The sequence below is a fragment of the Cervus canadensis genome, chromosome 13, assembly GCF_019320065.1.
Source record: "Cervus canadensis isolate Bull #8, Minnesota chromosome 13, ASM1932006v1, whole genome shotgun sequence".
NCBI classification, from domain to species: domain Eukaryota; kingdom Metazoa; phylum Chordata; class Mammalia; order Artiodactyla; family Cervidae; genus Cervus; species Cervus canadensis.
The window spans coordinates 28,300,501-28,326,610 of NC_057398.1; the positions used below are offsets into that span (position 1 = coordinate 28,300,501).

General features: G+C 62.0%; 2 protein-coding genes across 9 annotated transcripts in view; both read left to right on the forward strand.

Moving 5' to 3' along the window:
- AGRN (agrin) overlaps nucleotides 1-12,691 on the forward strand; it is a 36,790-nt gene extending 24,099 nt beyond the window's left edge. For both annotated transcript variants that reach the window (XM_043485181.1, XM_043485182.1), the window contains 29 exons: nucleotides 459-677; nucleotides 752-946; nucleotides 1,037-1,237; nucleotides 1,320-1,468; nucleotides 1,555-1,660; nucleotides 2,354-2,470; nucleotides 2,553-2,717; nucleotides 2,873-3,016; nucleotides 3,123-3,247; nucleotides 3,323-3,428; nucleotides 3,521-3,853; nucleotides 3,933-4,070; nucleotides 4,527-4,654; nucleotides 4,792-4,906; nucleotides 4,985-5,104; nucleotides 5,296-5,643; nucleotides 5,761-5,953; nucleotides 6,062-6,277; nucleotides 6,740-6,969; nucleotides 7,052-7,186; nucleotides 7,284-7,380; nucleotides 7,482-7,646; nucleotides 7,765-7,876; nucleotides 8,327-8,443; nucleotides 8,606-8,798; nucleotides 8,878-8,965; nucleotides 10,128-10,352; nucleotides 10,818-10,921; nucleotides 11,266-12,691. In XM_043485181.1, coding sequence (XP_043341116.1) covers nucleotides 459-677; nucleotides 752-946; nucleotides 1,037-1,237; nucleotides 1,320-1,468; nucleotides 1,555-1,660; nucleotides 2,354-2,470; nucleotides 2,553-2,717; nucleotides 2,873-3,016; nucleotides 3,123-3,247; nucleotides 3,323-3,428; nucleotides 3,521-3,853; nucleotides 3,933-4,070; nucleotides 4,527-4,654; nucleotides 4,792-4,906; nucleotides 4,985-5,104; nucleotides 5,296-5,643; nucleotides 5,761-5,953; nucleotides 6,062-6,277; nucleotides 6,740-6,969; nucleotides 7,052-7,186; nucleotides 7,284-7,380; nucleotides 7,482-7,646; nucleotides 7,765-7,876; nucleotides 8,327-8,443; nucleotides 8,606-8,798; nucleotides 8,878-8,965; nucleotides 10,128-10,352; nucleotides 10,818-10,921; nucleotides 11,266-11,423 — 4,742 coding nt within the window. In that variant the 3' untranslated portion in view covers nucleotides 11,424-12,691. The remainder of the gene's footprint in view (nucleotides 1-458; nucleotides 678-751; nucleotides 947-1,036; nucleotides 1,238-1,319; nucleotides 1,469-1,554; nucleotides 1,661-2,353; nucleotides 2,471-2,552; nucleotides 2,718-2,872; nucleotides 3,017-3,122; nucleotides 3,248-3,322; nucleotides 3,429-3,520; nucleotides 3,854-3,932; nucleotides 4,071-4,526; nucleotides 4,655-4,791; nucleotides 4,907-4,984; nucleotides 5,105-5,295; nucleotides 5,644-5,760; nucleotides 5,954-6,061; nucleotides 6,278-6,739; nucleotides 6,970-7,051; nucleotides 7,187-7,283; nucleotides 7,381-7,481; nucleotides 7,647-7,764; nucleotides 7,877-8,326; nucleotides 8,444-8,605; nucleotides 8,799-8,877; nucleotides 8,966-10,127; nucleotides 10,353-10,817; nucleotides 10,922-11,265) is intronic.
- A 1,581-nt stretch (nucleotides 12,692-14,272) lies between these two features.
- On the forward strand, nucleotides 14,273-26,110 carry LOC122452471 (tyrosine-protein phosphatase non-receptor type 11-like). 7 transcript variants are annotated; one of them, XR_006272709.1, is made up of 15 exons: nucleotides 14,273-14,366; nucleotides 20,179-20,301; nucleotides 21,312-21,509; nucleotides 22,197-22,383; nucleotides 22,459-22,578; nucleotides 22,780-22,893; nucleotides 23,046-23,142; nucleotides 23,356-23,435; nucleotides 23,769-23,924; nucleotides 24,130-24,261; nucleotides 24,878-25,104; nucleotides 25,211-25,278; nucleotides 25,410-25,521; nucleotides 25,631-25,728; nucleotides 25,896-26,110. XR_006272709.1 is itself a non-coding variant. In XM_043486113.1 (15 exons), exons 3-15 carry the CDS (start codon nucleotides 20,225-20,227, stop codon nucleotides 25,948-25,950), a joined length of 1,830 nt encoding a protein of 609 aa, XP_043342048.1. In that variant the 5' UTR covers nucleotides 14,332-14,366; nucleotides 14,787-14,862; nucleotides 20,179-20,224; the 3' UTR covers nucleotides 25,951-26,110. The 7 variants fall into 7 exon arrangements, 6 of the variants coding, with proteins under 6 accessions (XP_043342047.1, XP_043342051.1, XP_043342052.1 ...); XM_043486113.1 differs by adding an exon at nucleotides 14,787-14,862 and having other exon boundaries at nucleotides 14,332-14,366; nucleotides 25,410-25,728; XM_043486112.1 differs by having other exon boundaries at nucleotides 25,410-25,728.

Genomic DNA, 26,110 nt, shown 5'->3' on the forward strand with positions numbered 1-26,110 from the left:
TGCCTGGCCTTGTGGTCCTCAGAGCAAGTGGACAGACACCTCCTCCCCCGTGTGGCCCTGGGTGTGGCTCTGGGTTGCAGACTCCTCCACCCACAGAGAGACTCCCCCCTGCACATGCATGGGTCCCAGGGCTGTGTCAAGGGTCAGTGGCCTAAGCAGGCTGGTAAACCTGGCCCTCCAATACCCCACTGAGGTCAGTCAAGAAATTCCTGTGCTAGAGGGCAGCCCCATCCCACACTCGTACAGGGGCCCAGGGCCGTTTCGGTCTGTGTCCCTGTCCATGTCTTTCCTGTGTCTGTCCCTTTCTCTGCTGTGTCCTGTGCATCTGGTCCTTCTCCTGGTCCACTCTTCCTCCACCATCCCCACCCTGGGTGGGGTCTGCTGCGTGGGGCTAGGGGCTTTGTGCATTGCCTAGGAGAGCAGGTGGAGACCTTGCTGAGTGTCCATGTTCTCCCCAGACCAGCCCCCATCCCCATGCCGCGGGGTGCAGTGTCCATTTGGGGCGACATGTGCTGTGAAGAATGGGGAAGCTGAGTGTGCGTGTCGGCAGGCGTGTTCAGGCGTCTATGACCCTGTGTGTGGCAGTGATGGCATCACATATGGCAGTGCGTGTGAACTGGAAGCTACAGCCTGTGCCCTTGGGCGGGAGATCCGAGTGGCTCGCCGAGGACCCTGTGGTCAGTGGTGGATAAGTGGGCCTGGTTGTGGGGAGGCCATCCCTGTCACCATGGTGATGGAGTCTTCTCCCCAGACCGCTGTGGGCAGTGCCGCTTTGGAGCCCTGTGTGAAGCTGAGACCGGGCGCTGTGTGTGCCCCTCTGAATGCGTGGCCTCAGCCCAGCCTGTGTGTGGCTCTGATGGGCACACGTATGCCAGTGAATGTGAACTACACGTCCATGCCTGCACACACCAGATCAGTCTGCATGTGGCCTCGGCTGGTCCCTGCCGTGAGTGGAGCTGGGTACACCTGGTGGGTATGGTCCCGTGCCTCTTTCACCCGGTATCCACTGACCCCCTTCCGGCTCCACCCTCTCTAGAGACCTGTGGAGACACAGTGTGCGCCTTTGGGGCTGTGTGCTCAGCGGGGCGGTGTGTATGTCCCCGGTGTGAGCGCCCTCCGCCTGGCCCCGTGTGTGGCAGCGATGGCGTGACCTACGGCAGTTCATGCGAGCTCCGGGAGGCTGCCTGTCAGCAGCAGACACAGATCGAGGAGGCCCGGGCTGGGCCGTGTGAGCAGGGTATGCTGGTGGGGAGCTGGGGTGGGCTACTGGGCACCAGCCTCGGCTGGGACCCCAAGGTGATGTGGCCTCCTCCCTGTAGCCGAGTGCGGCTCCGGAGGCTCAGGCTCAGGAGAGGACGGTGAGTGTGAGCCTGAGCTGTGCCGGCAGCGAGGTGGCATCTGGGATGAGGACTCGGAGGATGGGCCGTGCGTCTGTGGCTTCAGCTGCCAGGGCGTGCTGAGGAGCCCGGTGAGCATCCCCCCCAACCTGGCTCTGATTGGGCAGCTAGGCAGGGGCTGTGGCCGCCCACACCTGCCCTGATGCCGTTCCCCCAGGTGTGCGGCTCGGATGGAGTCACCTATCACACGGAGTGTGAGCTGAGGAAGGCCAGGTGTGAATCATGGCCAGAGCTGCATGTCGTGGCCCAGGGAGCCTGCCGTGGTGAGTGAGCGTGTGGGCGTGTTCGGCTGCATGCGGGCACACATGCGCATGCTTAAAGGTACATGTGCCCATGGGTGTGAGGAAAGTGGGAGTCTGTGTCTTGTTCGAAGCTGTGCGTGTGCTGTGGTGGGTGTGTGTGAACATGTGTGTTGTGTTTGAAGTGTGCAGTTTTGGTGCATATCTGTATTCATGCAGCTGTAGTGTGTGGACTGCTGGTCAGCAAGTGTTCACTGAGCACCTACTGTGTGTGAGGGCAGCAGTGACCAGTGAAGCGCATCCATTAGGCACTTTCTCTTGCGGGAGGATACCGATGGTGACCAGCGGTCATATCTGTGTGCATACACAAGTGCTGCTGTGTGTGTCTGCATGCGGGGGATGTGCTGAGTGTGTGTCCTGCCACCTTGCAGAGGCTCACTAATCTGAGTGTGGCTCTGGTTGTACATGTGTACACAGGGCTTCACATCCAGGATCTGTGGTATCTCATGTATTGTAGGTCCTTTGCACATAGACATTCTCCTTCTTGTATGTTGTATGAGGTTCTCACCTGTGACCCGAGCTGCAGTCCAGAGGCCTCAGTGGGAAGTGGCATCAGGAGGGCTGAGTGGTGATGGCTGGGGAGCTTGAGGCGGAGTGGTCACACCCAGGTTGGGCATCTAGTCCTGCCTGGCACCTAAACCCCTTCCCTCCCTGCAGGCCTCAGTTTGGCCCCGTTGCCACCTGCGATTCCCCTGCACTGTGCTCAGACCCCCTACGGTTGCTGCCAGGACAACATCACTGTTGCCCGGGGTGTGGGCCTGGCTGGCTGCCCCAGTGAGTACCTGAGCTCAGCCCTGACCTGCAGTCGCGCAGAGCCATGTGACTACAGTGACCCTGTTTTGCGCTGGCCTTGCAGGCTCATGCCAGTGTAACCCCCACGGCTCCTACGGTGGCACCTGTGACCCAGTCACAGGCCAGTGCTCCTGCCGCCCGGGCGTGGGGGGCCTCAAGTGTGACCGCTGTGAACCTGGCTTCTGGAACTTCCGTGGTATCGTCACTGATGGCCGGAGCGGCTGTACCCGTGAGTGCCAGGGCCCATGGGCAGTCCCTTGCTGAATGCTCCTGCCTGTCCACCCTGTCCCTGTGTCCCTTGTCCCACCTGGCAGGGGCTAGGTCAGGCTCCAGAGCCCATGGAGAAGCCAGCACAGACCTCAGCCTCCTCCCCCTGCCTTCCAGCCTGCAGCTGTGACCCCCAGGGCGCTGTGCGGGACGACTGTGAGCAGATGACTGGGCTCTGTTCCTGTAAGCCTGGGGTGGCCGGGCCTAAATGTGGGCAGTGTCCAGATGGCCGTGCCCTGGGCCCTGCTGGCTGTGAAACAGGTGAGGACCAGATCTGGCACTGCCCCAGGCCCCTCTGCTGGGGGGTAGATCTGTCGTAGGGATGGGGCCTCCTGAGCCAGCGGACTCTCCCGTGTCTGTGCTTCAGACTCTTCGCCACCCACGACCTGTGCTGAGATGCTTTGTGAGTTTGGGGCATCCTGTGTGGAGGAGGCTGGCTCTGCCCACTGCGTGTGCCCAACACCCACCTGTCCAGGGGCTGATGCTACCAAGGTGAGGGATGGGGAATGTGGAGGGTAGCAGGAGTGGGGTGGGCCCTACGCTCTGCATCTTTGCCCTGTGCCTCAGGTCTGCGGGTCAGATGGAGTCACTTATGGTAATGAGTGCCAGCTGAGGACCATTGCCTGCCGCCAGGGCTTGGAGATCTCTATCCAGAGCTTCGGCCCCTGTCAGGGTGAGGCCTTACCCACTGCCTCAGACTGACCTGGAAGGCTTGACTGTGCTCTGACCCTGGGCCCTGACACCTGGGTTCTCCTCTCCTCGCAGAAGGCATCACTTCTGGTCCCCGTCTGACATCCGCATCTGTGGCCCCCTCAGCACTTGACCTGAACAAGGCACCATTGCCGCCCCCCAGCGCCTTGCCCCTGGCTCCTAGCAGTACCCGCCACAGCCAGCCCCCTTCTCGAGCCTCATCACAACCTTGGACCATGGCCAGCATCCCCAGGACCACTGCAAGGCCAGTGCTGACCATGCCTCCCATGGCCCCCTCCCCGGCAGCCAGCCTCGTCACCTCTGCCTTTGGCGAATCTGGCAGCGCTGATGGGAGCGGTGACGAGGAGCTGAGCGGTGACTTGGAGGCCAGTGGGGCTGGCTCAGGAGGTGAGCATGGGCTCAGGGACCTGAGGGCAGGGCCCAGGAGGGCTGCACCTGCAGCTGGGCTCAGACAGTACTTCCCCAGGACTTGAGTCCCCGGAAAGAGACAGTGCTGGGACCCCTGGGCCACCCATGGAAAGGGCGTCCTGCTACAACTCGCCTATGGGCTGCTGCTCAGATGGCAAGACACCCTCCCTGGATGCAGAGGGCTCTAACTGTCCTGGTAAGTAGGGGGCCGGGGGCCAGGGTGGAGTGTGAGGCGTGGCCTAGCCACGGCTAGAGACGCCACCTCTCCTCCCAGGCCACAGGCCTGCCCAGCAGGTGGGCACCTAGGGTTTGTGGTCTTCTGGGTTTATTAATAGCACACATGTGCCAGTGGTCCTGGGGATCCAGCACAAGCACGTATATGTGTGTTCTCGGGCCCTGCACACTCGTGGGTGCCTAGGACCCCATGGCTAACGTGTTTTTCCTATTGCAAGCCAGCCTGGGGCACTGCTCCAAGGAGTCTGCCTGGTAACTGAAGCCAGCCCTGCCCTGGGGTCCCCACTAACCTCATGACCATCTGACTAACCGCCACCTGCCCTGCACCCTGTGTGGCTTGCTGCTGGGGCCTATGCCCATGGCTGGTTCAGAAGCCAGGCAGGTGCCAGGCAGGACCTCACTGGCCCCTCCTCTGCAGCCACCAAGGCGTTCCAGGGTGTGCTGGAGCTTGAGGGGGTCGAGGGGCAAGAACTGTTCTACACGCCGGAGATGGCGGACCCCAAGTCTGAGCTGTTTGGGGAGACTGCCAGGAGTATTGAGAGCGCAGTAAGTGTGGGGCTGGGGCCGCAGTCCTGCCAAGCCACCAGCCTTTCTCCAGGACAGACCAAGAGAAGCGCTGGGGGGTGGGCCCCCAGCTCCAGCCCAGGCAGCCTCCCAGAGCCTAACTCACTCCCCACCAATAGCTGGATGACCTCTTCCGGAACTCGGACGTTAAGAAGGACTTCCGAAGTGTCCGCCTACGGGACTTGGGGCCAGGCAGCTCGGTCCGGGCCATTGTGGAAGTACACTTTGACCCCAGTGAGCCCCCGCCCTGGTCCCCCTGGGGGGTGGAGGGGCACCCTCGGCTCCACCATGCTCAGGGTTGCTCCTCCCCAGCCACAGCCTTCAGGGCGTCCGACGTGGGCCGGGCCCTGCTCCGGCAGCTCCAGGTGTCCAGGCGCAGGTCCCTGGGCGTGAGGCGGCCTCTGCAGGAACACGTGCGGTTCATGGACTTCGGTGAGTGCCTGGTCCAGCACTGCCATGGCTTGTTCCCACCCCCTGCCCCCCCTGCCCTTGGGGCCCCTGCTCCTTGTGGATCTTAATGGTGTCCTCACCCCTCAGATTGTCCCCACCTTCCTGTCCCCCCCACCCCTGCACTGCCCTGGGGACCTTTCTCTTTCTGCGTCCTGATGATATCCCCTTCCCAGACTGGTTTCCTGCATTCTTCACGGGAGCCACCCCGGCTGCAGCCACAGCCAGAGCCACCACGGTGGCCCGCCTGCCACCTTCAGCTGCAACCCCTCGGGCCCACTATCCCAGTCACACAAGCCGGCCCGTCAGCAGGACCACACCTCCCCCAACCACGCGCCAGCCCCCCACCACTGCCCCTAGTCGTGTGCCTGGACGCCGTCCCCTGCCCCCAGGCACCCAGCAGCCCCGAAGGCCCTGTGACTCCCAGCCCTGCCTCCATGGGGGGACCTGCCAGGACCAGGGCTCGGGCGCAGACTTCACTTGCAGCTGCCCAGCAGGCACGGGGGGTGCCGTCTGTGAGAAGGGTAAGGTCTTCCATGCCAGAGAGGGGCAGGGAGGCAGAGGGGGCCAGGGTGGGGTGAGGGGCGGGTTGGACTTTGTGGCCCCCATGCCCTCCACTGGCCCCTCCCTGTCTCCTGTAGCCCTGCACCCCTCCGTGCCAGCCTTCGGGGGCCACTCCTTCCTGGCCTTCCCCACCCTCCGTGCCTACCACACCCTGCGCCTGGCGCTCGAGTTCCGGGCACTGGAGCCCCAGGGGCTGCTGCTCTACAACGGCAATGCCCGGGGCAAGGACTTCCTGGGACTGGCGCTGCTGGGAGGCCGTGTGCAGTTCAGGTGGGTGGTGGGTGGTGGGGGTCAGGGATGGGTGTGAGGGGCAGGGGACAAGGCCAGGCAGTGGTCCTGGCTCTGTTTGGCTGTCCTGAATGCCTGCTCCTGCCCCAGGTTCGACACAGGCTCAGGGCCCGCGGTGCTGACCAGCTCCGTGCCCGTGCAGCCCGGCCGGTGGCATCGCCTGGAGCTGTCTCGGCACTGGCGCCAAGGCACTCTCTCTGTGGACGGTGAGACTCCTGTTCTGGGCCAGAGCCCCAGTGGCACTGACGGTCTCAACCTGGACACTGACCTTTTCGTGGGTGGCGTCCCTGAGGATCAGGCTTCCACGTGAGCATGGAGGAGGGTGGGGTGGCCCCAACCACAGACCCCCCCCACCTTGGCTCTGATACCCAACTCTTGAGGGTGGCATCCAGTAGGTCCAAGCTCCCTGTGGGATAACACAGGGGTGGAAGGATGGGCGTGGACAATCGCTGTGACCTGGCCTCAGCCCCAACCCTTGACAGTGACCCTGATTCTGTCCTGATCCTGAGGACCCAGCTGCAGTGTGACCACCAAGGAGGGGCTGGGCTGGCCTTGACCTTCAGTCCCATCACTTGACTCTCAGCTCAGCCCCCTCCTGATTCTATCCTGTTTGTGGGACTACCCATCTTGTGAGCACCAGGGTAGGGGGTGAGGATGGGGAGCAGCCCAGACTCGCGGTCCCAACTGCGTGAGGAACGCCAGTGTCACAGTTGGCTGTGAGAGAGGATGCCTCTGGTCTCTGACCCCTGCCCCTCATCTTGGTGGCAGGGTGCTAGAGCGGACCTCTGTCAGCGTCGGTCTCAGGGGCTGTATCCGCTTGCTGGACGTCAACAATCAGCGGCTGGAGCTGAGCAGCTGGCCGGAGTCTGCGACTCGAAGCTCCAGAGTGGGCGAGTGCGGGGACCACCCCTGTCTGCCTAACCCCTGCTTCGGAGGGGCCCCGTGCCAGGCCCTGGAGGCGGGCAGGTTCCACTGTCAGTGCCCACCTGGCCACTTTGGTAAGGGCAAGATAGGGCTGGGTGCTGGGGGACTGTGTGGGCAGGGCTCGGGCCTCCTGGAACCCATCCTGCCTCCATTCAGGCCCGACCTGTGCCGACGAGAAGGACCCTTGTCAGCCGAACCCCTGCCATGGAGCAGCCCCCTGCCGCGTGTTGCCCCAGGGAGAGGCCAAGTGCGAGTGCCCCCATGGCCGGGAGGGCAGCCTCTGCCAGACAGGTGGGGGCAGTGGTGCTCAGGGCAGGGAGGGTGGGACGTGAGGGGGCTCCAGGAGTCACAGCCTAGAAACCTGTGTGACCCTCTCCTGTCCTCACAGTCTCAGAGCCGGAGGACAACCAGCCCTTCCTGGCTGACTTCAGCAGCTTCTCCTACCTGGAACTGAAAGGCCTGCACACCTTTGAGCGGGACCTGGGGTCAGTGGGCAGAGGGGTAGGAGAGGGGAAGCAGCGCCCAATCCCCATCCAGCTGTGAAGTGAGGGCATCAGGTCACCCGCCTGCCCTCCCGTGGCCCCAGGGAGAAGATGGCTCTGGAGGTGGTATTCCTGGCTCGGAGCCCCAGCGGCCTGCTCCTCTATAATGGACAGAAGACAGATGGCAAGGGCGACTTTGTGTCCCTGGCACTGCACAATGGCCTCCTGGAGTTCCGCTACGACCTGGGCAAGGGGGCAGCGGTCATCAGGTGGGCGGGGGGGTGTTGCTGCAGGGGGCTGGACTGGGCCGGTGCTCAGTGTTCCTGGGGCCCCTGGCGGGTAGACCATCAGAGCCCACAGTCTGTTCATGCACCTATTCTTCTCCAGGAGCAAGGAGCCGGTGGCCCTGGGTGCCTGGACCAGGGTCTCCCTGGAGCGAAATGGACGCAAAGGAGCCATGCGGGTTGGCGATGGGCCCCGCGTGCTGGGGGAGTCCCCGGTGAGTCAGCGTCTCCTGGGCCGCCCCGCTGCTCCCCGCCTGCCCCCTCCTCCCGGGAGGCGTGCAGCCCCCGCCCCACGGCTGGCGCTCACCGGACTGTTTTTTCTCCCCTCTGTCCTGGGCCTCTGTCTGTGTCTCCTCTCTGTTCCCACTGCTCTCTGGCCCTTGCTCTGCAACCCCCACCCCGCTCGCTCTCCGGATGTCAGAAATCCCGCAAGGTACCGTCTCTTCTCATCCTGCTCACCCATCTTCTGCCGCCTCCACCCCTAGAGTAGCTCCTTCCCCACTAAGCCCCCCACATCGCGGCTACATCTGTGTGGTTAACTGCCTCCACCATGCTGGAGGGCGCGGGGTGGGTCACCACCGGCGGGCAGGCCCTGCTCTGGGGCTCGCATCCTGTTCCTGCTGGTGGATGGGCTTCACCGCCCCTTACCCTGCACCTCCCCACAGGTGCCACACACCGTCCTCAACCTAAAGGAGCCGCTCTTTGTGGGAGGGGCCCCTGACTTCAGCAAGCTGGCCCGAGCAGCCGCCGTGTCCTCTGGCTTTGATGGAGCCATCCAGCTGGTATGTACAGCAAGGGTGGGGCCCTGGGGAGCCCAGGGTAGGGGGCCGGTGGGCGGCAATGCCCTGGTACAGTCTCAAGGAAGGGCCCATCCCAGAGGGGGCCTCTGTCCTCTGGGCCGGAGGACGCAGGCAGGACAGAAGCTGTCACTCCCCACCCCCCAGGTCTCCCTGAACGGCCGCCAACTGCTGAGCCGTGAGCACGTGGTGCGGGCCGTGGGCGTCTCGTCCTTTGTAGACCACCCTTGTACCCAGGCCGAGGGTCAGCCTTGCCTCCATGGGGCTTCCTGTCTCCCCCGCGAGGCCTCCTATGAGTGCCTGTGTCCTGCGGGCTTCTCGGGACTGCACTGTGAGAAGGGTGAGTGCTACCCACGTGGGCCGAGGCTGGACATGGGAGGGAGCCTGCCGGAGGCTGCGCTCACCTCTCTGTCTCTCAGGCTTGATTGAGAAGTCAGCTGGGGACCTGGACGCATTGGCCTTTGATGGACGGACCTACATTGAGTACCTCAACGCTGTGACCGAGAGGTAGTATGTCTCCTGGAGCTGGGCACCCCTCAACCCTCCGTCCCATCTGCCCAGCTGCATAGGACCATATGCGTGACTCCACACCTGCCCCTGCTCTGAGCCCACCTCTGCTCCTCTTCCACCCTCCTTCCTTCTCACTGTCTCTGTCTCTTTGTTTCCAAGCGAACTGACCAATGAGATTCCAGCGTAAGTAGCCCCATCTCCACTCACCAGTAGTCCACTTCCTGGTCCTCTGCTCCTCTCCCTCCTGGCAGCACATCCCAAGGGCGAGGGCAGAACTTCCCATCCCCAGTGGAGGAGGATGGGGGTTTGTGGGGTGCTGCATGGGGCTCAGTTTCCTAGCTTGGAAGTAGGGAATCACCCTTTCTGAGATGTGTGTTGGATGCCAGTCTACCCCTCCACCCCTGCAGCCAGGCCCCTCACCACAGGGCACCAGCACCGTGTGCAAGCATGTGCACACCCACATCTGGGTGCACACATATGCAAGTGTGTCACAGTGTGCATGTGAGTCCATGCGCTCCCGTGTGTGCACACATGCACGTGTGTGGGGGCCCATCCAGGGCTCTCTCCCAGCCAGGGGCCCTCGGTCACTATTCTTGCCACCCATGTCAGAGCTTTTCCCTCTGCACCTGGCCTGGGCCGTGCCCACCAGCTCTGTGTTTGCCCATGTATGTGCACGTGTGTCACTGCCAGGGCTCTGGGGTGGGTGGGGTGAATGTTTCTCCCCCATCTTCCATTGGTGAAGAGGGGGTGTGGAGAGGGCTGCCGCTGGGTCCTGCCCCACCCTGCTCTATAGCCTGTCTGCTCCGCTGCTCACCTGCCTCCCTCTCTTCCTGCTTCTAAGCCCTGAAACTCTGGATTCCGGGGCCCGTCCCAGGTGAGCAGTGGCCCCTGGCCCCTGCTGTCTGCCCACTGCCTTCCCATCTCTCCGAGCATCTCTGTCGATCTCTCCCTCTGTCTGTCCACCTCACTTCTCTGATCGCTGACCTGGCCCCACCATCTGTCTCTTGTCCCACTGGTCATGTCCACCACCTGCCCACCAAGCAGCTCTGGTGGCATCACTGCCCTTATGGCCTCTGGAGTCATACCCCTCACCTTCCTCCCTCCCCTGCCCCATCCCTACCACCTTCCCAGAGGTCCTGACCAGCTCTCTGCCCACTAGTGAGAAGGCACTCCAGAGCAACCACTTTGAGCTGAGCCTGCGCACTGAGGCCACACAGGGGCTGGTGCTGTGGAGTGGCAAGGCCACAGAGCGGGCTGACTACATCGCACTGGCCATCGTGGACGGGCGCCTGCAGCTAGCTTACGACCTGGGCTCCCAGCCCGTGGTGCTGCGCTCCACCGTACCAGTCAACACCAACCGCTGGTTGCGGGTCAGGGCACACAGGTCAGCAGGGAGCCTGGGGCCACCAAGAATAGCAGCGGGTGGTGTCTGGACTTGCCCGGCCAGGGCATGCTTAGCCACTCGTGGCCAGGGTAGGAGTTTGGTGTGTGTGTTGGGGGGAGGGGTGGTGGGTAGGGCTGGTGGTGGCCTAACCTGAAGTCACTGCCAATGAGGAGGGAGGAACAAGAGGGTACAGGAGAAGCAGCGATGGCCAAGAAACCCCTGATTTGAAAGGGGAGTCCCTGCTCTGCCCAGATGCTGGTCTGAGTCTGGCTGCCCCTCCGGCAATGCTTTTCTCATAGGAGGTCCCCTGGCCCTTGGATACCAGATATTCTCCTGGGGTTGGTGCCGTTCCATCCTGGCCCCCAGGGTGACACTGGGTGACGGTCCCCAGGGTATGGTGTTGGAACGAAAGGGATGGGGGTCAGGATCTGGAGCCCTGACGGCCTCCCTCCACCCATGCCCCAGGAAACAGAGGGAAGGTTCCCTTCAGGTGGGCAACGAGGCCCCTGTGACTGGCTCCTCCCCGCTGGGCGCCACGCAGCTGGACACAGATGGAGCCCTGTGGCTGGGTGAGTGATTGTGGGGGAGGCCAGGGAAGGGGTAGCCAAGGGTCTCTGAGGGACAGGTTCTGCCCCCTGGGGCTGGCAATGAAGAGGGGCACTGTATCCAGGACAGTGGGCAGGCTGGCTGGGCTGGGGTTGGGGTGGGGTCCTCCCCTCCTGTCTTAGCCCCTGCTGTAGCCAGGATGGGGTGGGGCCAGAAAGCCGGAGCACACCTGCTCATCACTTGGTCCTCTCAGGGCACTGACAGCCCTCTGGTAATTCACCTAGTCATTTAGCCTTTCTGCCCACCAGTGCCCAACCTGCCCATCACTGAGTCACAACCTGGTGACCTTTCCTCTGTCTTCCTGCAGGTGGCCTGGAGAAGCTGCCCATGGGTCAGGCCCTGCCCAAAGCCTATGGCACAGGCTTCGTGGGCTGCCTGCGGGACGTGGTGGTGGGCCAGCGCCCGCTGCACCTGCTGGAGGACGCCATCACCAAGCCAGAGCTTCGGCCCTGCCCCGCCCTGTGAACCACGCTGCAGCCGCTGCCCACCCTGTTGTAATTATTTTCTATTTTTGTAAACTTGTTGCTTTTTTGATATGATTTTCTTGCCTATGTGACGGCCGGAGGGACTGCTGGCACGGCCTCCCTCCTAACCAGGCAGGCGAGCTGCAGAGACGGACTTGATGCCGAGGGACTCTCAGGGTCAGGAGGGTAACTCGGCACATGGAGGACTTGGCTCACTCAGCAGCCTTGGGATGCGACCCTCTGCCTCAGGACACTATGTCCTGGCCTCTCAGGCGGTGCCTGCACAGTGTCCACTTGTGCTGGCCCCTGTGTTCTCCAGCCTGTTGGCAGACCTTGCATATACACGTTGCCCACATTCCCTCTGGTGAGGCCTGTCTCTCGCCAGCAAGGCGCTGTGGGGTTTGGAGGGGCCCTTCCTCTGTGTAGGCCTGGGGCCTTTCTGGATTCCAGCTGAGCCGCCCCTCCTCCCTGCCCGTGCTGGGTAGGGCCAGCCTCACCAGGGCCTGCTGAACCTGGGCCTCATGTGCCAATCCTGTGAAATAATGTCATTGTTGGGGCCATGCTAGCCCCTCCCTACAGCTGTGCCCACCCATCCCAGGGCACTGGAGAGCAGAGGCCAAGCCCAGGCCTGTTCAGGGCACCCTGGCCCATGGCTGGCCCTGCCCATCCACCCAGCCACCCTGGACGTGGCTGTGACCCCTTCCCACTGCCCAAGTCCCCGTGAGGAACCCTGAGAAGGAGCAGGGCCACTTGTGACATGGTGGACTGCTTGATTTTGGCCAGCATCCCCTCTCAAGGATGCATGTCCAGGCATGGCCACCAACCACAGAGTCTTTATGTATGGATTTTATTTGACACCTGGGGTGGTGGGGCTGTTGTCTTTCTTGTCCTGGCCCGAGGACAGCTGAGGACACCACATAGAAAACCTTCTGTCTGATTCTGGGGTGAGGAGTGGTTGTCCTTATCCAAAAGTGACCAGGAGTAGACTGGGGGTCTTACCAAGGCCAAGGGGCAGGTGCAGGGGTGGCAGAGACGGCTGTGAAGCCAGAAATGCCTTAAACTGCAATGTTAGGTCTCATCTGGTCCCGTCCCCCCAGCCGCCCACACCTCTCGTGGTGGGGGTGGCAACCCCAACCCTCCCACAGCCTCTCTCACAGCCAGGCCTGGGCTTGGTCAGGCTCAGAGGCTGGAGGGGCCTTATATGTTCTGTTACTAACTCCAACCTGTGTCTGTGTCAATCACCGTGAAATAAAGTCTGAACACTTTCAACAGGTGCTTGTGTGTTTCCACACCAATGCCACCCCCCTCAGCCCCAACTGGCCCTACGCTCTCCCACCTGGCTGGTTTCTGTCCTGAGAGCGCCATGATGCTCAGCTTCATGGTGGCGTGCAGGCTTCAACCTCCTTTAGGTGGCTCTGGATGGAGGAAGGGTGCTGGGGTGGGGGCTGCTTTTGGCAAGGAGACCCTGTGCAGTGAGTGCACACACTGTTGTACATGGGGCTGGCCAGGTAGGTCCATGAGGCCTGCACCCCAGGTAGCCTCCTTAGGGATGGCAGGTCCTGCCATGTGTGCATGTGTGTGCATGTTTGCCTACATCTGTGTGTCTGTGAGCACAGGGTGGGAAGAGGGGCTGTGAGGACAGCAGGTTGGCTATACTAAGGGTAAAAGGGGCCTGTGGCAGAGTCGGGATGGGTTGGGGGGAACCCTGGCGGGTGGGGATGGGGTGGGCCTGTGCTGGGCTGGACATGGGATGGAGAAGACACTGACTGAGGTGCTGAAGCACCTGGGGGGCCTTCCTGTAGCATCTGGAGTGGCTAGGTTTGAGGAGCTGAGGCCACCTGAATGGAATCCACAAGGCCATGGGTTATCAGGCAAAGGGGAATCTGGGCTGAGGCCAGGCACACTGGGGAGTAGGTGGCTCTACTTGGTGCTGAATGATGGGAGAGGAGACCTCTATGCTGGGAGGACCAGGAATGGGTGCTCTGGGAGCTGATGCTTCCAGGAGGGGCTCTCAGGGTAACCAGTGCTGAGGGTGCAGGGCTTTCAAAGTTGTGGGAGCATGAAGGGGAAGAGCTCAGCTGGGGATTTGGGGTCGGGGTTGCAAGCAGCAGAAGGTTCCAAGCCATGGTGTGGTGTACCACTCTTGAGAAGGGGAGGGGGTGGGGTGCTGGGCAGGCGCTGAGGCTCCTAATGGGGATCCCAAAGTTAGGAGCACAGGCAAGGAAGGGTGGAGTCCCCACGCGATTGGCCAGTGGGCCCCAGGGACCTGGCAGGGGAATCTGTAGCAGGAGTAAGGGCCCTGCAGTCAGAGAGGTGTCAGCATTGCCTAGGAAGAGTGGCAGAAGTGGGGAGAAGGGAACTTAGGGAACTTAGAACGGAACTTAGCAGCCCAGCTTAGAACTGGGTAAGAGGAAAGGACCCAGTTATCAGGTGGGCTCCCACCTCCGCCTCTTTGGGGTCCTCTCCCGGACACAGGGCGGGTGAGGCCTGTTCCGCCCGCTTCTCTAGCTCCCAGCCCCTCCCTCCAGGGTGTGGGGAATGCAGCCCCTCCTCCCTCAGGACAGAGGCGGAGCCAGAAAGGTTCTTGGAAGGAAAGCACCCAAACGAGCAGAACCGATAATTAATCACTTTCCGGGCCGCTCCGGCCGGGGCCGCCTGGCGCCTGCGCCCTCTGAGCCCGTAATATGGTGTGAATTCCTTGTCCTGAAGCTCGGAGCGACCTCTGGAACTGGGGCTATTAACCCAACCTGCCAGCAAGGCAGCGAGACCTGAGGGCTCGGCTCCTTTAAGGGAGATATGGAGGGGCGGGACCTCTCAGTGGGCGGGGCTCCTTGGAAGGGGCGGGTCCAGGTGGGCGGGGCTCTGATGGGCGGATCCTCTGGGTAGGCGGGGCCCCCTCAGAGCTGCAAGAGAGCTGGAGCCCAGCAGACATGACCTCGCGCAGGTGAGCCTGGCCACCCAGTGGCCTGACGCTGGACCCCACCACATGCGCTTTGGGCCGACGGGTGCGGACAGGGGGTGCGGGAGAGATGCGACCTGGGACGTCTTCTCCTTCTGACCGGTGGCCCCCAGGCCTGACCTTCTGACATGTCATCTCCACGTGTGACCTGTGACATCTCCACAGCCAGGGGCAGATGCCTGGGTCCCGGGACAGTGAGGCCTAGTCTCACTCTGGCCGGTGGAAAGGACTCTTTCAATCTGGGGCTGGGCCTGGGAGGAGGTCAGAGGTTCCCTGACCCTAGGGAATGGATGGTGCTCTTGCATGGCAGCCGCTGGAGCCTAGAGTGGACAGCAGGTGTCCAGTCACTGACAGATCCTCTCTCTCTCACTCTCCTGGACTCCTTGCCTTCCTTTTGGCCACCAGAGATGTTTTCCACCTGGGGGTCCACCTTCCCCAGTTTCAGGACTGGGAGCATCCTGGAAGCCCCTTGACCTGCAAGGTAGGCTCATCCCTTCCCAGGCTCTCCTAAGGGCCAGGTTTAGGGGCGAGATCCCTGGCAATGGTGTGTGTGCAACCCAGGATAGGACGCAGCTCTGCCCCCATGAAGAGGAAAGGTGGGGCATGTGCAGGAAGGGGTACTTCCTGCCCTTTCTACCAGATCCCCACTCCCTGGTTGTGCACACACTCATGTGAGCTCAGACTCTAGCTGGATGTGGATGTCAGTGGGGAGCCACACCGGTGTGAGACGCCTGTCACTAGTTTCTAGCACTTGGTGCATCCAGAACACCTTTCTCTGGGGCTGGCTGAGGCTGGAGGTCACAGGAGGGGTTGCCCTAAGGCCCCGAGTAACTCCCTAGATCAGTGAGGGGCTGGACAAGATCTGATCTGTGGGTCCAGGGCAGTGCCTCAGTGGTGAGGGCCCCAGAACCCCTACAGGAGGTGTGGTGGGCCTGGCAAGGTGGCCTCTGGCAGGGCCAATGGCCCTCTAAGCCTCAGGAACAGTGTAAGTGAGTTGATCTCCAAGAGCCTGTCAGCCTAGAGTCCTGTGGTTCCAAGATGTAACATCCAGCTGGAGCTCAGGGAGGAGGGCATTTGGGAGCTGTTTGGAATGACCCTCAGGCTCCCCTGAGCCTCATTTCTTTGTCCCCCAGGCAAGTTCTGGTGCTCAGAAAAGGTCATGTCTGTGTCATGTTCATGTGACCCTGGGCCAGCCGGGGAAAGCCCCGGGTGGGGCTCTGCCTGCCCTTGCCAACCCTCCCGCCCCACCCTGTGATGACCATCTGGACTGTCACTCCTCTGACCCTTGGGTCACTGCCCACAGCCCTATCAGGCCTGGGCAGGCCCAACCAAATCCCAAGCGAAACACATCCCCTCCCCCCTGCTTGCTCCCACTCAGCGGCCCCTTCCCGTTGCCCTGTGGTTTGTGGGTCAACCGGCATCACCATCGGCACCACTTGCCCTGGGACTCCGACTGTGGGCAGGGCTGGGCTCAGGTCTTGCCTAGCACTGAGGTTTGATGTGTTGATATTGGTGCTTGGGAGGGGGCTGGGTCCTATGGGGGGCTACTGAGCCCCCTCGAGTTCCCCTTGTGTTCCAGGTTGGAGAGGAAAGCATGTCTCTGGTTAATTCAGTTCTGCATAGACAGGACAGGCCGGCATAAACAGGGACCAGGAGGGGCTGGGGTAGGGAGATGGAGACAGACACTAACTGTGTTCTGTGGTCCTCAGCCCTGGAGTTCCAGCCTGGGGTCCTCCCCTCTGTTCTGTGTATCTCCCATCATCCCAACAGTGTCTTTCCTGCAGGTACCGTGTATATAGCATGTCCACAGGCCATTCATGGAACTCCCAGGGTCCCAGGGTGTCCCATCTACTGATGAAACACCAAGGCCACACAGAGAGGTGGACCAGACATTGGCCAGTGGGTTCAGGCTGGGCTGTTCTTGGGCTCCTGAGCACTGACCGGGCTCAGTTGGACCTTGAAGGGCCCAAGATGTTTGACTCGGTGGGGAGCCCAGTGTATCCTGCCAACCCCACCTGCCCCTCTCCCGGACCTGCCTGACCATGTGACAAGGGCAGAACTGAGTCACTGACCTGCCACAGAGCAGGGAGCCCTTCGGCACAGAAGTGACCCTGGTGTGGAGATTGGAAATGGGACTTGCAGCTTCCCACCTCCTCCCACCCTGCAGCCAGGGCCGTGACTGCACTAACCTGCCGGACACCTGACTCCACATCTCAGCCTGGTGGGGGGTGTGAAGCCTGCCTCAGCCTGGGGTTGCAGGCAGGCAGCGGTGTGAGCTGCTGTGACCGCTCAGGATGCCCCCCCTCTGGGGATTTCCACCTGACAGACGGCAGGCAGCTTGTGGGGAGGACAGAGGGACAGAAAGTATGAGCAAGAGTCCCTGAAAGGACAGTGCGTCCTTCACCCTGCTCTGTAGCTCGGGTGCCTCTTCTACCCTTACCCTCACACTCTGGGTATTGCCCATCTCGTACTGGAGTCAGAGGCTGCTGGGGCCTGGGGGTGGGCATCTGGGACAGGACGTGGTTCAGCAGAGTTGGTGGCCCCAGGATGGAGGTCAGAAACCTTCCTCTGGGTTCCAGTCCCCCCACCACCACCACACTGCAGTGCCTCTGGCAGCAGGAGGCCTTCACCCTTTTCCTGGTGGCTTGGCCTGCTCTTTTATGACTGGCCCTAGAACTCATGCTGGGGCAGCTCCTACCGCAGGAAACCTTCCCTGGCAGCCTCACCTGCTGGACTACTCATCCAAAACTGCCCCTCTAGAGCCAGCATGGGAGGGAGCTCGAGACCCCAGGCCCAAAACATGCCCAGGAAGTGACTGGCTGGCAGGATACCTCCCTCCCCCAGGGAGAGCTAAATGGGAGTGCTGGGTGGCCCCGGGCAGGTCACCTGAGCTTCTGGGCCTCTCAGAACCAATATGTGGACCCTGGGGAGCCATGGAGGTAATAAGAGAGCCTGCCCTCCCCGTGGTTCACATCTGACAGTGAAGACATGGCGGGGGTGGGGGACAGGTAAACTCAGAACCTGTACACACCTGCCTGCTTGCTGTTGCAGCTGTCACACGTGGAAGGAGGGGCAGAGATGGAGCTGCAGTGCTGCAGGGTAGGGTCTGGGGTGTGTCTCTCAGGAAATGAACAGAGAGGGAGTGTGAGCCATGGCCTGCAGGACCAGCCAGAGGTGGCCAGATGAGGGGTGAGGTCGGTGAACAGAGGGATGAACAACGGGATGGGAGGGTGCTTTCCAGTGGGGGAGGGGGCGGTCCTTGAGGTGAGCACGCATCTTGAAAGCCACCCAGGGCCACTAACAAGGCTTACGCGGCTCTGATGTGTGTTTTCTGAGAACCCGTCTGTTTTCCATGGCTCAGCCAGGGGTCATGGATGGGGCCTGAAATCAATACTGCAGTCCAGGCAAGAGCCAGTGGGCACTGGTCCCAGAGGAGTGGGAAAAGTAGTTGGGTCTTGGGCGTTTGAAAGTCAGGACAAGAGGGTGCAGAGTTGGGAGAGTGCTGGGGATTTGAGGGCAGGGACCTGGGCAATGTCAGGCAGTGACTCTTCACTAAGCGAGAACTGTGTGGAACAGGGCCTCAGGGGCCTTGTCAGGACTTTTGAATCTTGCAAATATCAAGAGAGAGATGCTGTTACCTTTTCAGACAGAGATGCTGGAAAGGCTTGTGTCTGTGAGCTTGAAGCTCTGATCCCAGGTGGGGCTGGATCCCTAGTGTGTGGATGTGGAGACACATGGAGGGCACAGTGGGGAGGTTCCAACACCACGGGGTCAGAGGAGGAGGGGGACCCAGGCCAGGTGAGGTGAGGAGAGTGTGGAGAACTCCCAAGTGGAGGTCATGTTTCTGGAAGAAGACCTGACCACCAGCCCCAGGAGGCCGGAGGAGACCCTGAGAGCCCAGGGAAATTGGTCTGTGGGGACTCAGCAGTGTGGACCAGTGCAGGACAATCCTTTCTGTGATGGTGGAAATGATTCTTTCCCACATGCAGTCGACAGCCTCCACTGGCCACACATGGCTTTCAGCAGTGAAATGTGGCCACTGTGACCCAGGAACTGGGATTATGATCGTGCTGAATTTCGATCCATTCACTTGCACACCCCACACCTGCCCTGGGCTGAGCATCAGACAGTGAGGTATAGATTGAGCACAGATGGCTTGTTGGAGGAGTAAGGAAGCAGCTGAAAGCAGGGGCAAACGGAACACAGGATGGGGCAGAGGGAGGGGCAGGAGGACCTGGAAGAGGCGTGAACTGACTCCCATTCCAGAAAGATCTCAACGGAGCAGCATGGTCTGGGGTCATCTGCAAGGATAGGACAGGATAGGGTCTGTCCAGGGCACATCAACCCCTGCCTCACCTGTGCCCAGGTTATGACTGTGAACAGCTGGATAGGGCCTGGAGGTGGCAGGTGACAGAATTGGAGTCAGGGGCCCTGGTGTCCCACTGGAGGCAGGGCAGGGGGCAGGACTACCCTGGACACCGTGTGTCATCTGTGCAGTGAACCAGGGACACATACCTCTGAACCAGAGGGCGCAAGACCCTCCTGCAGTGACCTTTGGCACCCTTGTGGGAGACACACTGTTGCCAGAGAAGTCCAGTTACTGTTACAGTGGCCCACTGGGGGTCGGCCCCTGCCCCGAGATGCTCTGGGGCCACCACACGAGTAGATTTAACCCCCAGCCCAGAAATTCTTGCCCTAACTGGACGAAAGGTAAAGAAAATAGCAGTTATGATCTCAGCCCTGGGCACCTGTGGAGCCCTGATGAAGGCCCCCTGACCTGTCCCCCCATCTCATGGGGGTGACTGTGAGGGTGGTCTCAGGGCAGCAGTGGGAGAGGGCAGGGTTGAGCCCCTCTCAGCCTGGACCCCCAGCAGAATAAATGACGACTCTCTGGCCTTCCTGACCTGCCCCTGCCAGCCACCCAGCCCAGCTCACCCACCACTCACCACCCACCTTAGGTTCATTAATCATTCACTTCTGAATTCACGTATGTTTGTTAATATCCAGGCTCTGTTTTCCACCCTGGTGTACACACTGCACGGAATGTTTTCAGCCCTTGTGGAACTTAAATCCTCCCGTAGGAGATAGGCCAATATATAAGTAACATATGTTAGGACGGTTTTCAGTGCTATGAAAAACAATGAAGCAGAATAAACATCAAAGAGAGGGGAGAGGGTCTCAGTCATGCAATGTGGGCCGGGAGTAGAGAACAGCTGGTACAGGGGGCCCTGCGGTGCATGGCCTTGTGTGGTGAGGGGCAGAGGCTGGTGGGCAGCAGCAGGTGGAGGGTGGACCTGGGCCTGTGGGCTGTGCTCTTCTCCCAGAGGCGCTGCTCAAATGACTGACAAGCCCTGCCAGGGTGCCTCGGGAGAGGGTGGTGGCAGGACAGAGAGGGGTGGAGAAGGTGGGAGGGGCGGGGCCACCGCTGCCAGGCTGTGAGGGGAGGAAGGGAGCTCTGGGTGGCCATGGGGGATCCCGAGTGCCTTTGGCTGAGCTGGGACTCCAGGTGGGCAGTGAGTGGGGGAGAGACGGCAGAAGGCTTGAGCTGAGGTTTCTGTTGGTGTCTTTCTGCGGGGGTGGGTCTGCCCTGCCCACCTGCCACTGTGGGAAAGGTTCTGCCCATCTATGTCCCTGACTGCTCCCAGCCTCACCTCCTTCCCCACAGACCCCAGACCCTGTGGACACAGCCCAAGGATGGGGGTGGGCACAGGGCGGCCCCAGCAGGCATCGTGGGTGTGGTCAGGATGGCCCAGTATCTCCCAGCTCTCTCATCAGCAGCTCTCCCTCTTCATTTCAGGTGGTTTCACCCCAACATCAGTGGAGTTGAAGCTGAGCAGCTTCTCATGTCCAGTGGCCAGCACGGAAGCTTTCTGGCAAGACCCAGCAAGAGCTGCCCCGGGGGCTTCACACTGTCTGTCAGGTGGGTGGGTGGTGCAGGGTGGACAGACCCAAGGCCCTGGGGGACCTCAAAGGGTGGGAACAACCTCAGCTGGGGGCACAGCAAGGGGTCATGCTCCCTAGTCCTCCCAGAGGGCTGGTGGACAGCATTCTGAGCAGCAGGGACCTCTGCTGGGGGCTAGACATGCAAGATCTGGGGGGGCCTGGTGTTCCTGGCCAGGTGGCCCCTGGGCAGGAGGGGCCGCTTAGACCTTCAGCGATGGCTCAATGAGGTGGGCCCTGGTCAGTGAGACCCCCTCATCCCTCTGAGGGGCCTCAGTGGCTGTGATTGTACCCCCATCTGTTGGGGGTGCCACTCACTGGAAATCTGGCCAGAGCCCTGAAAGGGCCAATGTGTAGGGAGGATGGGCAGGAGGGGCCATGACCAGCAGAGTGGACAGCTGGACGCTTGTCCACCCTGCGTGAGGCAGGTCAGTCTAGGGTCTGGGGAGGGGGGTCTTCCAAAAGCACTCCAGGTTTTTCTGGGTTTTCTGCTAAACCTGAGGCAGCAGGTGGGATGAGTCCTCAGGGTAGAATTCCTTCAACCGAGCGACAGGCATTCTGTTCTTACCTGGGGCTTCCCTAGCCACACGGGGCCCCTGGGAGAAGCAGTCCAGCCCCCTGTCCTTCAGAGCCCCTGGGGAGGTGGTCTGGGGTGAGGGAGAGTCTGTCCTGACAGGCTGCCCCAGCCTTGGCCACCAGGCCACCATGCCACCAGGCCTGTGGCCACCAAACCCAGTCCTGGCTGCCCCGGGGGCACTGGGGGCCGGGTGCCCGCCACCCAGGATGAGACCTGGACACTGACTGGGCAGGAACCTGCAGAAGGGAGGGACCTGACCTTGGCTGTGGCTGTTCCCGGCAGAGGGATGGCAGAAGCCAAGACGTCAGGGCAGGAACACTGCCGGGGCTGTTCGGGAAGCTGAGTGCTCATGGGAAGGAGGGTGGTTGGCAGGAGCAGTGGCCCTGATGGTGGCGGTGCACTGGCCCTTCCAGGCGCCACAATGAGGTGACCCACATCAAGATCCAGAACACAGGTGACTACTACGATCTGTATGGAGGGGAGAAGTTCGCGACGCTGGCCGAGCTGGTGCAGCACTACACAGGCCAGTGTGGGGGGCTGCTCCGAGAGCGTGGTGGGGCCCCTGTGGAGCTCCGGCACCCGCTGGGCTGCCAGGACCCCACGTCGGAACGGTGAGCGGCTGCGTCTGCATCTGGCCAACATCTGTGTCCGCAGTTGTGTGTGTGCGAGGGTCCGAGGGGGAGGGGTCGATAGCATGGCCTCTGGATTTCTTCTGCCCCCAGGACTCAAGGTCAGGCTTGGGCACAACTGTGGCAGAGATGAGGGAGCATAAAGCACTGCTTCCTCAGGGGTTTTGGCCTCAGTTCTCCAGGTCCCAGGCACCAGCCACAGAGGGCTGCCTGTGGAAGAGCTGCAGCCAGCCTCCCCTCTGCCCGCCTGGCTGGTGACCTGGGGAGAGCAGGTCTCCCAGCCTCGGTTTCCCCGGCTGCATGGCGGAGGCCTGAGCCAGCTGCACCTGCTGAGGAAGCCGGGTGGGGCTGGCCTGGGGAGACCGCCTGGCCCCCTCCTTGCTGAGGACTAGGCTGCCACCTGGTGGCCACCCTGGGGCCCTGCAGGGCTCTCGCCTTCCTGCTGCTTTCTCGGTTAGAGGTTTGGAGGAGGCTTGCAGAAGGGTCCAAGAGGTGGGCACGGCTGACCCAGGTTGGCCTGGGTGCGGGTACTGCCCGGGCCTGTGAGGTCTGGGTGGGTGTGTGTCTCTCTTGGTGTCTGTGCCTCAGAGACTTCAGCTACTCGTGGGTCTGTGCCCCTCACCTGGCCAGTTCAGGGCCTCCTGTCTTACATGCACTGCCCTGGGCCAGGTGGTATCATGGGCATCTGTCTGGAAAGGAGGCTGAGAAGCTGCTGATGGAGAAAGGGCGTCCGGGCAGCTTCCTGGTTCGGGAGAGTCAGAGCAAACCTGGGGACTTTGTGCTGTCAGTGCTCACGCAGCAGCTGGACAGGGTGGACCGCCAGCCGCGCGTCACCCACATCATGATCCACTTCCAGGTAAGAGGCAGGAGTGGGGGTGGGGGTCTGGCTTGGGGAGGGGGCAGCCACCAGGCCCTCACTGCCACCCCACAGCCAGATGGGAAGTACGACGTGGGAGGTGGTGAGCAGTTCGACACCCTTGGAGATCTGGTGGAGCGCTACAGGAAGAACCCCATGGTGGAGAGGTCAGGGGTTGTGGTGCATCTCCGGCAGGTATGTCCCCAGGCACCTGAACCTTAGGGTCTGAGTGAGCTTCTCCCTCTGGGGGACAAGGGACTCTGGCATAGCCCCACCAGGGAAAAAGGGCACCAAGCAGTGCTGGGGCAGGGTGGCTGAAGGCAAGGGTGTGGGGGCCAGGGCGCTCTGGGGTCCACTGGCCCTTGCTAAGCTTGGACTCAAGCCTCTACCTGCCAGCCCCTCAAGGCCACGAGAATCAGCGCTGCAAGCATTGAGAGCCGTGTGCAGGAGCTCAGCGAGGCCACGGATGCCAGCGAGAAGGCCAAGCAGGGCTTCTGGGAGGAGTTCGAGGTGTCAGCCTGCTGCCCACTGCCCCCCCTCAGACTCCCATCCTCTGGGCTGCGGCAAGGGCCAGCAGAGGGGTGTGGGTCAGGGCGTGTATGGCGGGTGTTGAGGGCTCTGGGGAAAAGTCAGGGCCACAGGCTAAAGCCCCACTCCTCCAGATGCTGCAGCAGCAGGAATGCCGGCTCCTGTACCCCCGGAAGGAAGGCCAGCGGCCGGAGAACAAGCCCAAGAATCGATACAAGAACATCCTTCCCTGTGAGGCTGGGGCTGGGGTCACATGGGGACCAGGTCCTCACCCACCAAGTGCAGGGCCCATCTGGCACAGGGGTCCTGGGGGGTGGAGGCAGGGGTCATTCCCCACCACTGGTGCGATGCCCTCTCTTGCCCCTTCGTCCTCTGCCTCTGCTCACCACAGGTCAGTGGGGGTCCCTCTTCCCTGGAGACCTGAGCCACATCTTCCCTTCTCAGTTGATACCACTCGTGTCATCCTTCGTGATGTGGATGACAGAGTGCCTGGAGCCGACTACATCAACGCCAACTACATCAGGGTGGGTACTTGGCCTGCTGCACCTGTGGCCTACATGAATCAAACCCTGGTCACTCCATTCCCCATAATAATGAGCCTGGAGCTCCTGGAGTGGTCTGTGGACTTTGGAAAGACAACAGATACTCAGGGAGGGTGCAGCAGTCTGCAACTGGGTCCTCAGAGGGGCCAATCCAGAAACTGCTGGATTAAATATTGGTCCTAAGCCCCTCCCACCCTCCATGGACCATGTGTGAGCCACTTGGGCTACTTTGCATATCATTTGCATCAACTTGAATTGGTTCTCTGGCACTTGAATTCCTGGAAACAGCAGGCAGCTGACCCCACCTTCTTTCAGAGTGACCCAGAGGAGAAGCCAGGCCATGGACTGGGCAAGGTGTACATCGCCACCCAGGGCTGTCTGCCGACTACAGTGGCTGCTTTCTGGGCCATGGTGCACCAGGAGAACACGCGTGTCATCGTCATGACCACCAGGGAGGTGGAGCGAGGCCGGGTAGGAGCTCCAGCTCATGTTCCTCCCCTCCTGCTGTGTGCCCCACCGGACCTGTGTGGTGCTGGCCCAGCTTTGCTTCTTCAGTCTTAGAGATGCTGGGGCACAGCGAGGGCCCTGGAGAGACCCCGTGTGTGCCCCGCAGGGAGGTGGGGCATGGGTGCTGGTGGTCTTCCAGCATGGCTAATGCCATACCCCCACCCCCCAGAACAAGTGTTTCCGATATTGGCCAGAGCTGCACGGCAGCCAAGAGTATGGCCACCTGCATGTGTGCAACATGGCTGAGCACTGGGCCCAGGGCTATTGTGTGCGGGAGCTGCAGGTGTGGAGGCCAGACCAGGTGAGCCTGAAGAGCCTCAGGAGCTGTGGGACCAGGGTGACGTGCTCTTGAAGTCCCCAGGTCTGCACTGGGCTGGCCCAGCCTCCACCCAGCCCCAGTGGCTTTGGTGGCTTCGACATCGCTCAACCCAGTGGGCAAAGTCCTGGCCTGGGCCCTGCTGGGCAGTGATCCCAGTCGGGCAAGTTTTCAACCCAGCTGTCTGGCTCCAGGGTGGCCTCATACCCATACAGGCCTCTCCTTCCAGTTCCTCCCTGGCCGTCTCAGTACCTTCGGCCTTCTTTGTATGCCACTGGTGCCTGTGCCTCTCCCAGGCACATTTCCCTCCTGGCCAGTTCCCTTTGATAACCACCGGGGTTCCTGCAAGCCTCTGCGTTTGGCCCTTCTTAAATAGAATTCACTTCCTGGAAGCTGCTCCTCCCCAGGACCATCCTTCTTCCTTTCCCCAGGCACCTGAGCTGCCTGGGGCCGTCTGCGGGTCCTCCAAGCCCTGAATCCCATCTTTTCCTCCCACTCCCTCCTGCTCTGTCTGGGCTCTGCTGGTCACTCCTTCTGGCAAACCCCGCTGGGCCACGCCCTGTCTCTCCTCGGTTCAGTCCCTGTGCCCCTCCCAACCAAGGGTCACAGCAGCCCGAGGCGCTTGGGACAGCCCAGACCTCCCAGCTGGCACTCACCAGCCCACCCTGCCCAGGAGGAGTCGCGGCACACAGTGAAGCACTACCAGTACTTCAGTTGGCCGGACCACGGCGTCCCGGCCGAGCCCACCGGCGTCCTTAGCTTCCTGGACGAGGTGAACCGGGCCCAGAGCAGCATGCCGGGGGCCGGACCCATGGTAGTCCATTGCAGGTGCGACCGGGGATGGGGCGGGGCCAGCGGTACAGGTGCGACCGGGGAAGCGGCCACGGCTCTGTCCTGTCAACTGGCCACAGGCCTCCTTGGTCCGCCCCAACAGCGCTGGCATCGGACGCACTGGCACCATCATTGTGATTGACATCCTGGTGGACGTCATTCGCAGGCAGGGTGAGCCGCCCCAGGAAGGCCCCGCCCCCACGTAACCCCGCCCCCTGCTCTTGCCGGCCCCGCCCATTGCATCTAGCCATCCCGCCTTCTCCCTGCCGGCCCCGCTCTGCTCTGAGCACGCTCCTCTCCAGGATTAGACTGCGACATCGACGTCCCCAAGACGATTCAACTGGTGCGGCGGCAGCGCTCAGGGATGGTGCAGACCGAGGCGCAGTACAAGTTCGTGTACCTGGCGCTGCAGCGGTACATCCAGGGCGAACAGCTGCGCCTCCGCGAGCCTGTGGGGGCGGGGCCGGGCCGGGGCGAAGCCTGCGCTGGCATCACCATGGTGACCAGGGGCCCCTCCCCTCAGTGCGAGCGGCCCGAAGAGCGCGGCTCGCTGAACCTGGGCGTCTCGCCCGCCGACCCCGGCTGTAGCCCCGGACCCGCGCCGTCCCGGGCGCCGGCGGCGTGAGTGGAGCATCAGGGACTGTGGAGGGAAGAGTCCCGGCCAGGGGCGGTGGCGGCGGGGGCGGGGACAGGAAGGCCTCGGGGCGTGGCCCGGGCTTGGGGGCGTGACCGGGGCTAGGGGGCGGGATCGCAGGTGGGCCCCAGTCGAACTCTGTCTCCGCCCGCAGGATCCCAGAGGCCTCCCGCCACGAGTATGAGAACCTGCAGGGTCTAGAGCCGTGAGAGCCCCTCGTGCGCGTGCCCCGAGTGGGGCTGGAGCCGTGCAAGAAGGCGGGAGCCCAGCAAGGCCGGCCTCCGCGTTCCTCCGATGGACTGTTTAGGATTGTGCAGACAGGCGCCCAGCCCTGAGCGCCTCGGAGTTGGGGTGGGGATAGGGGGTGGG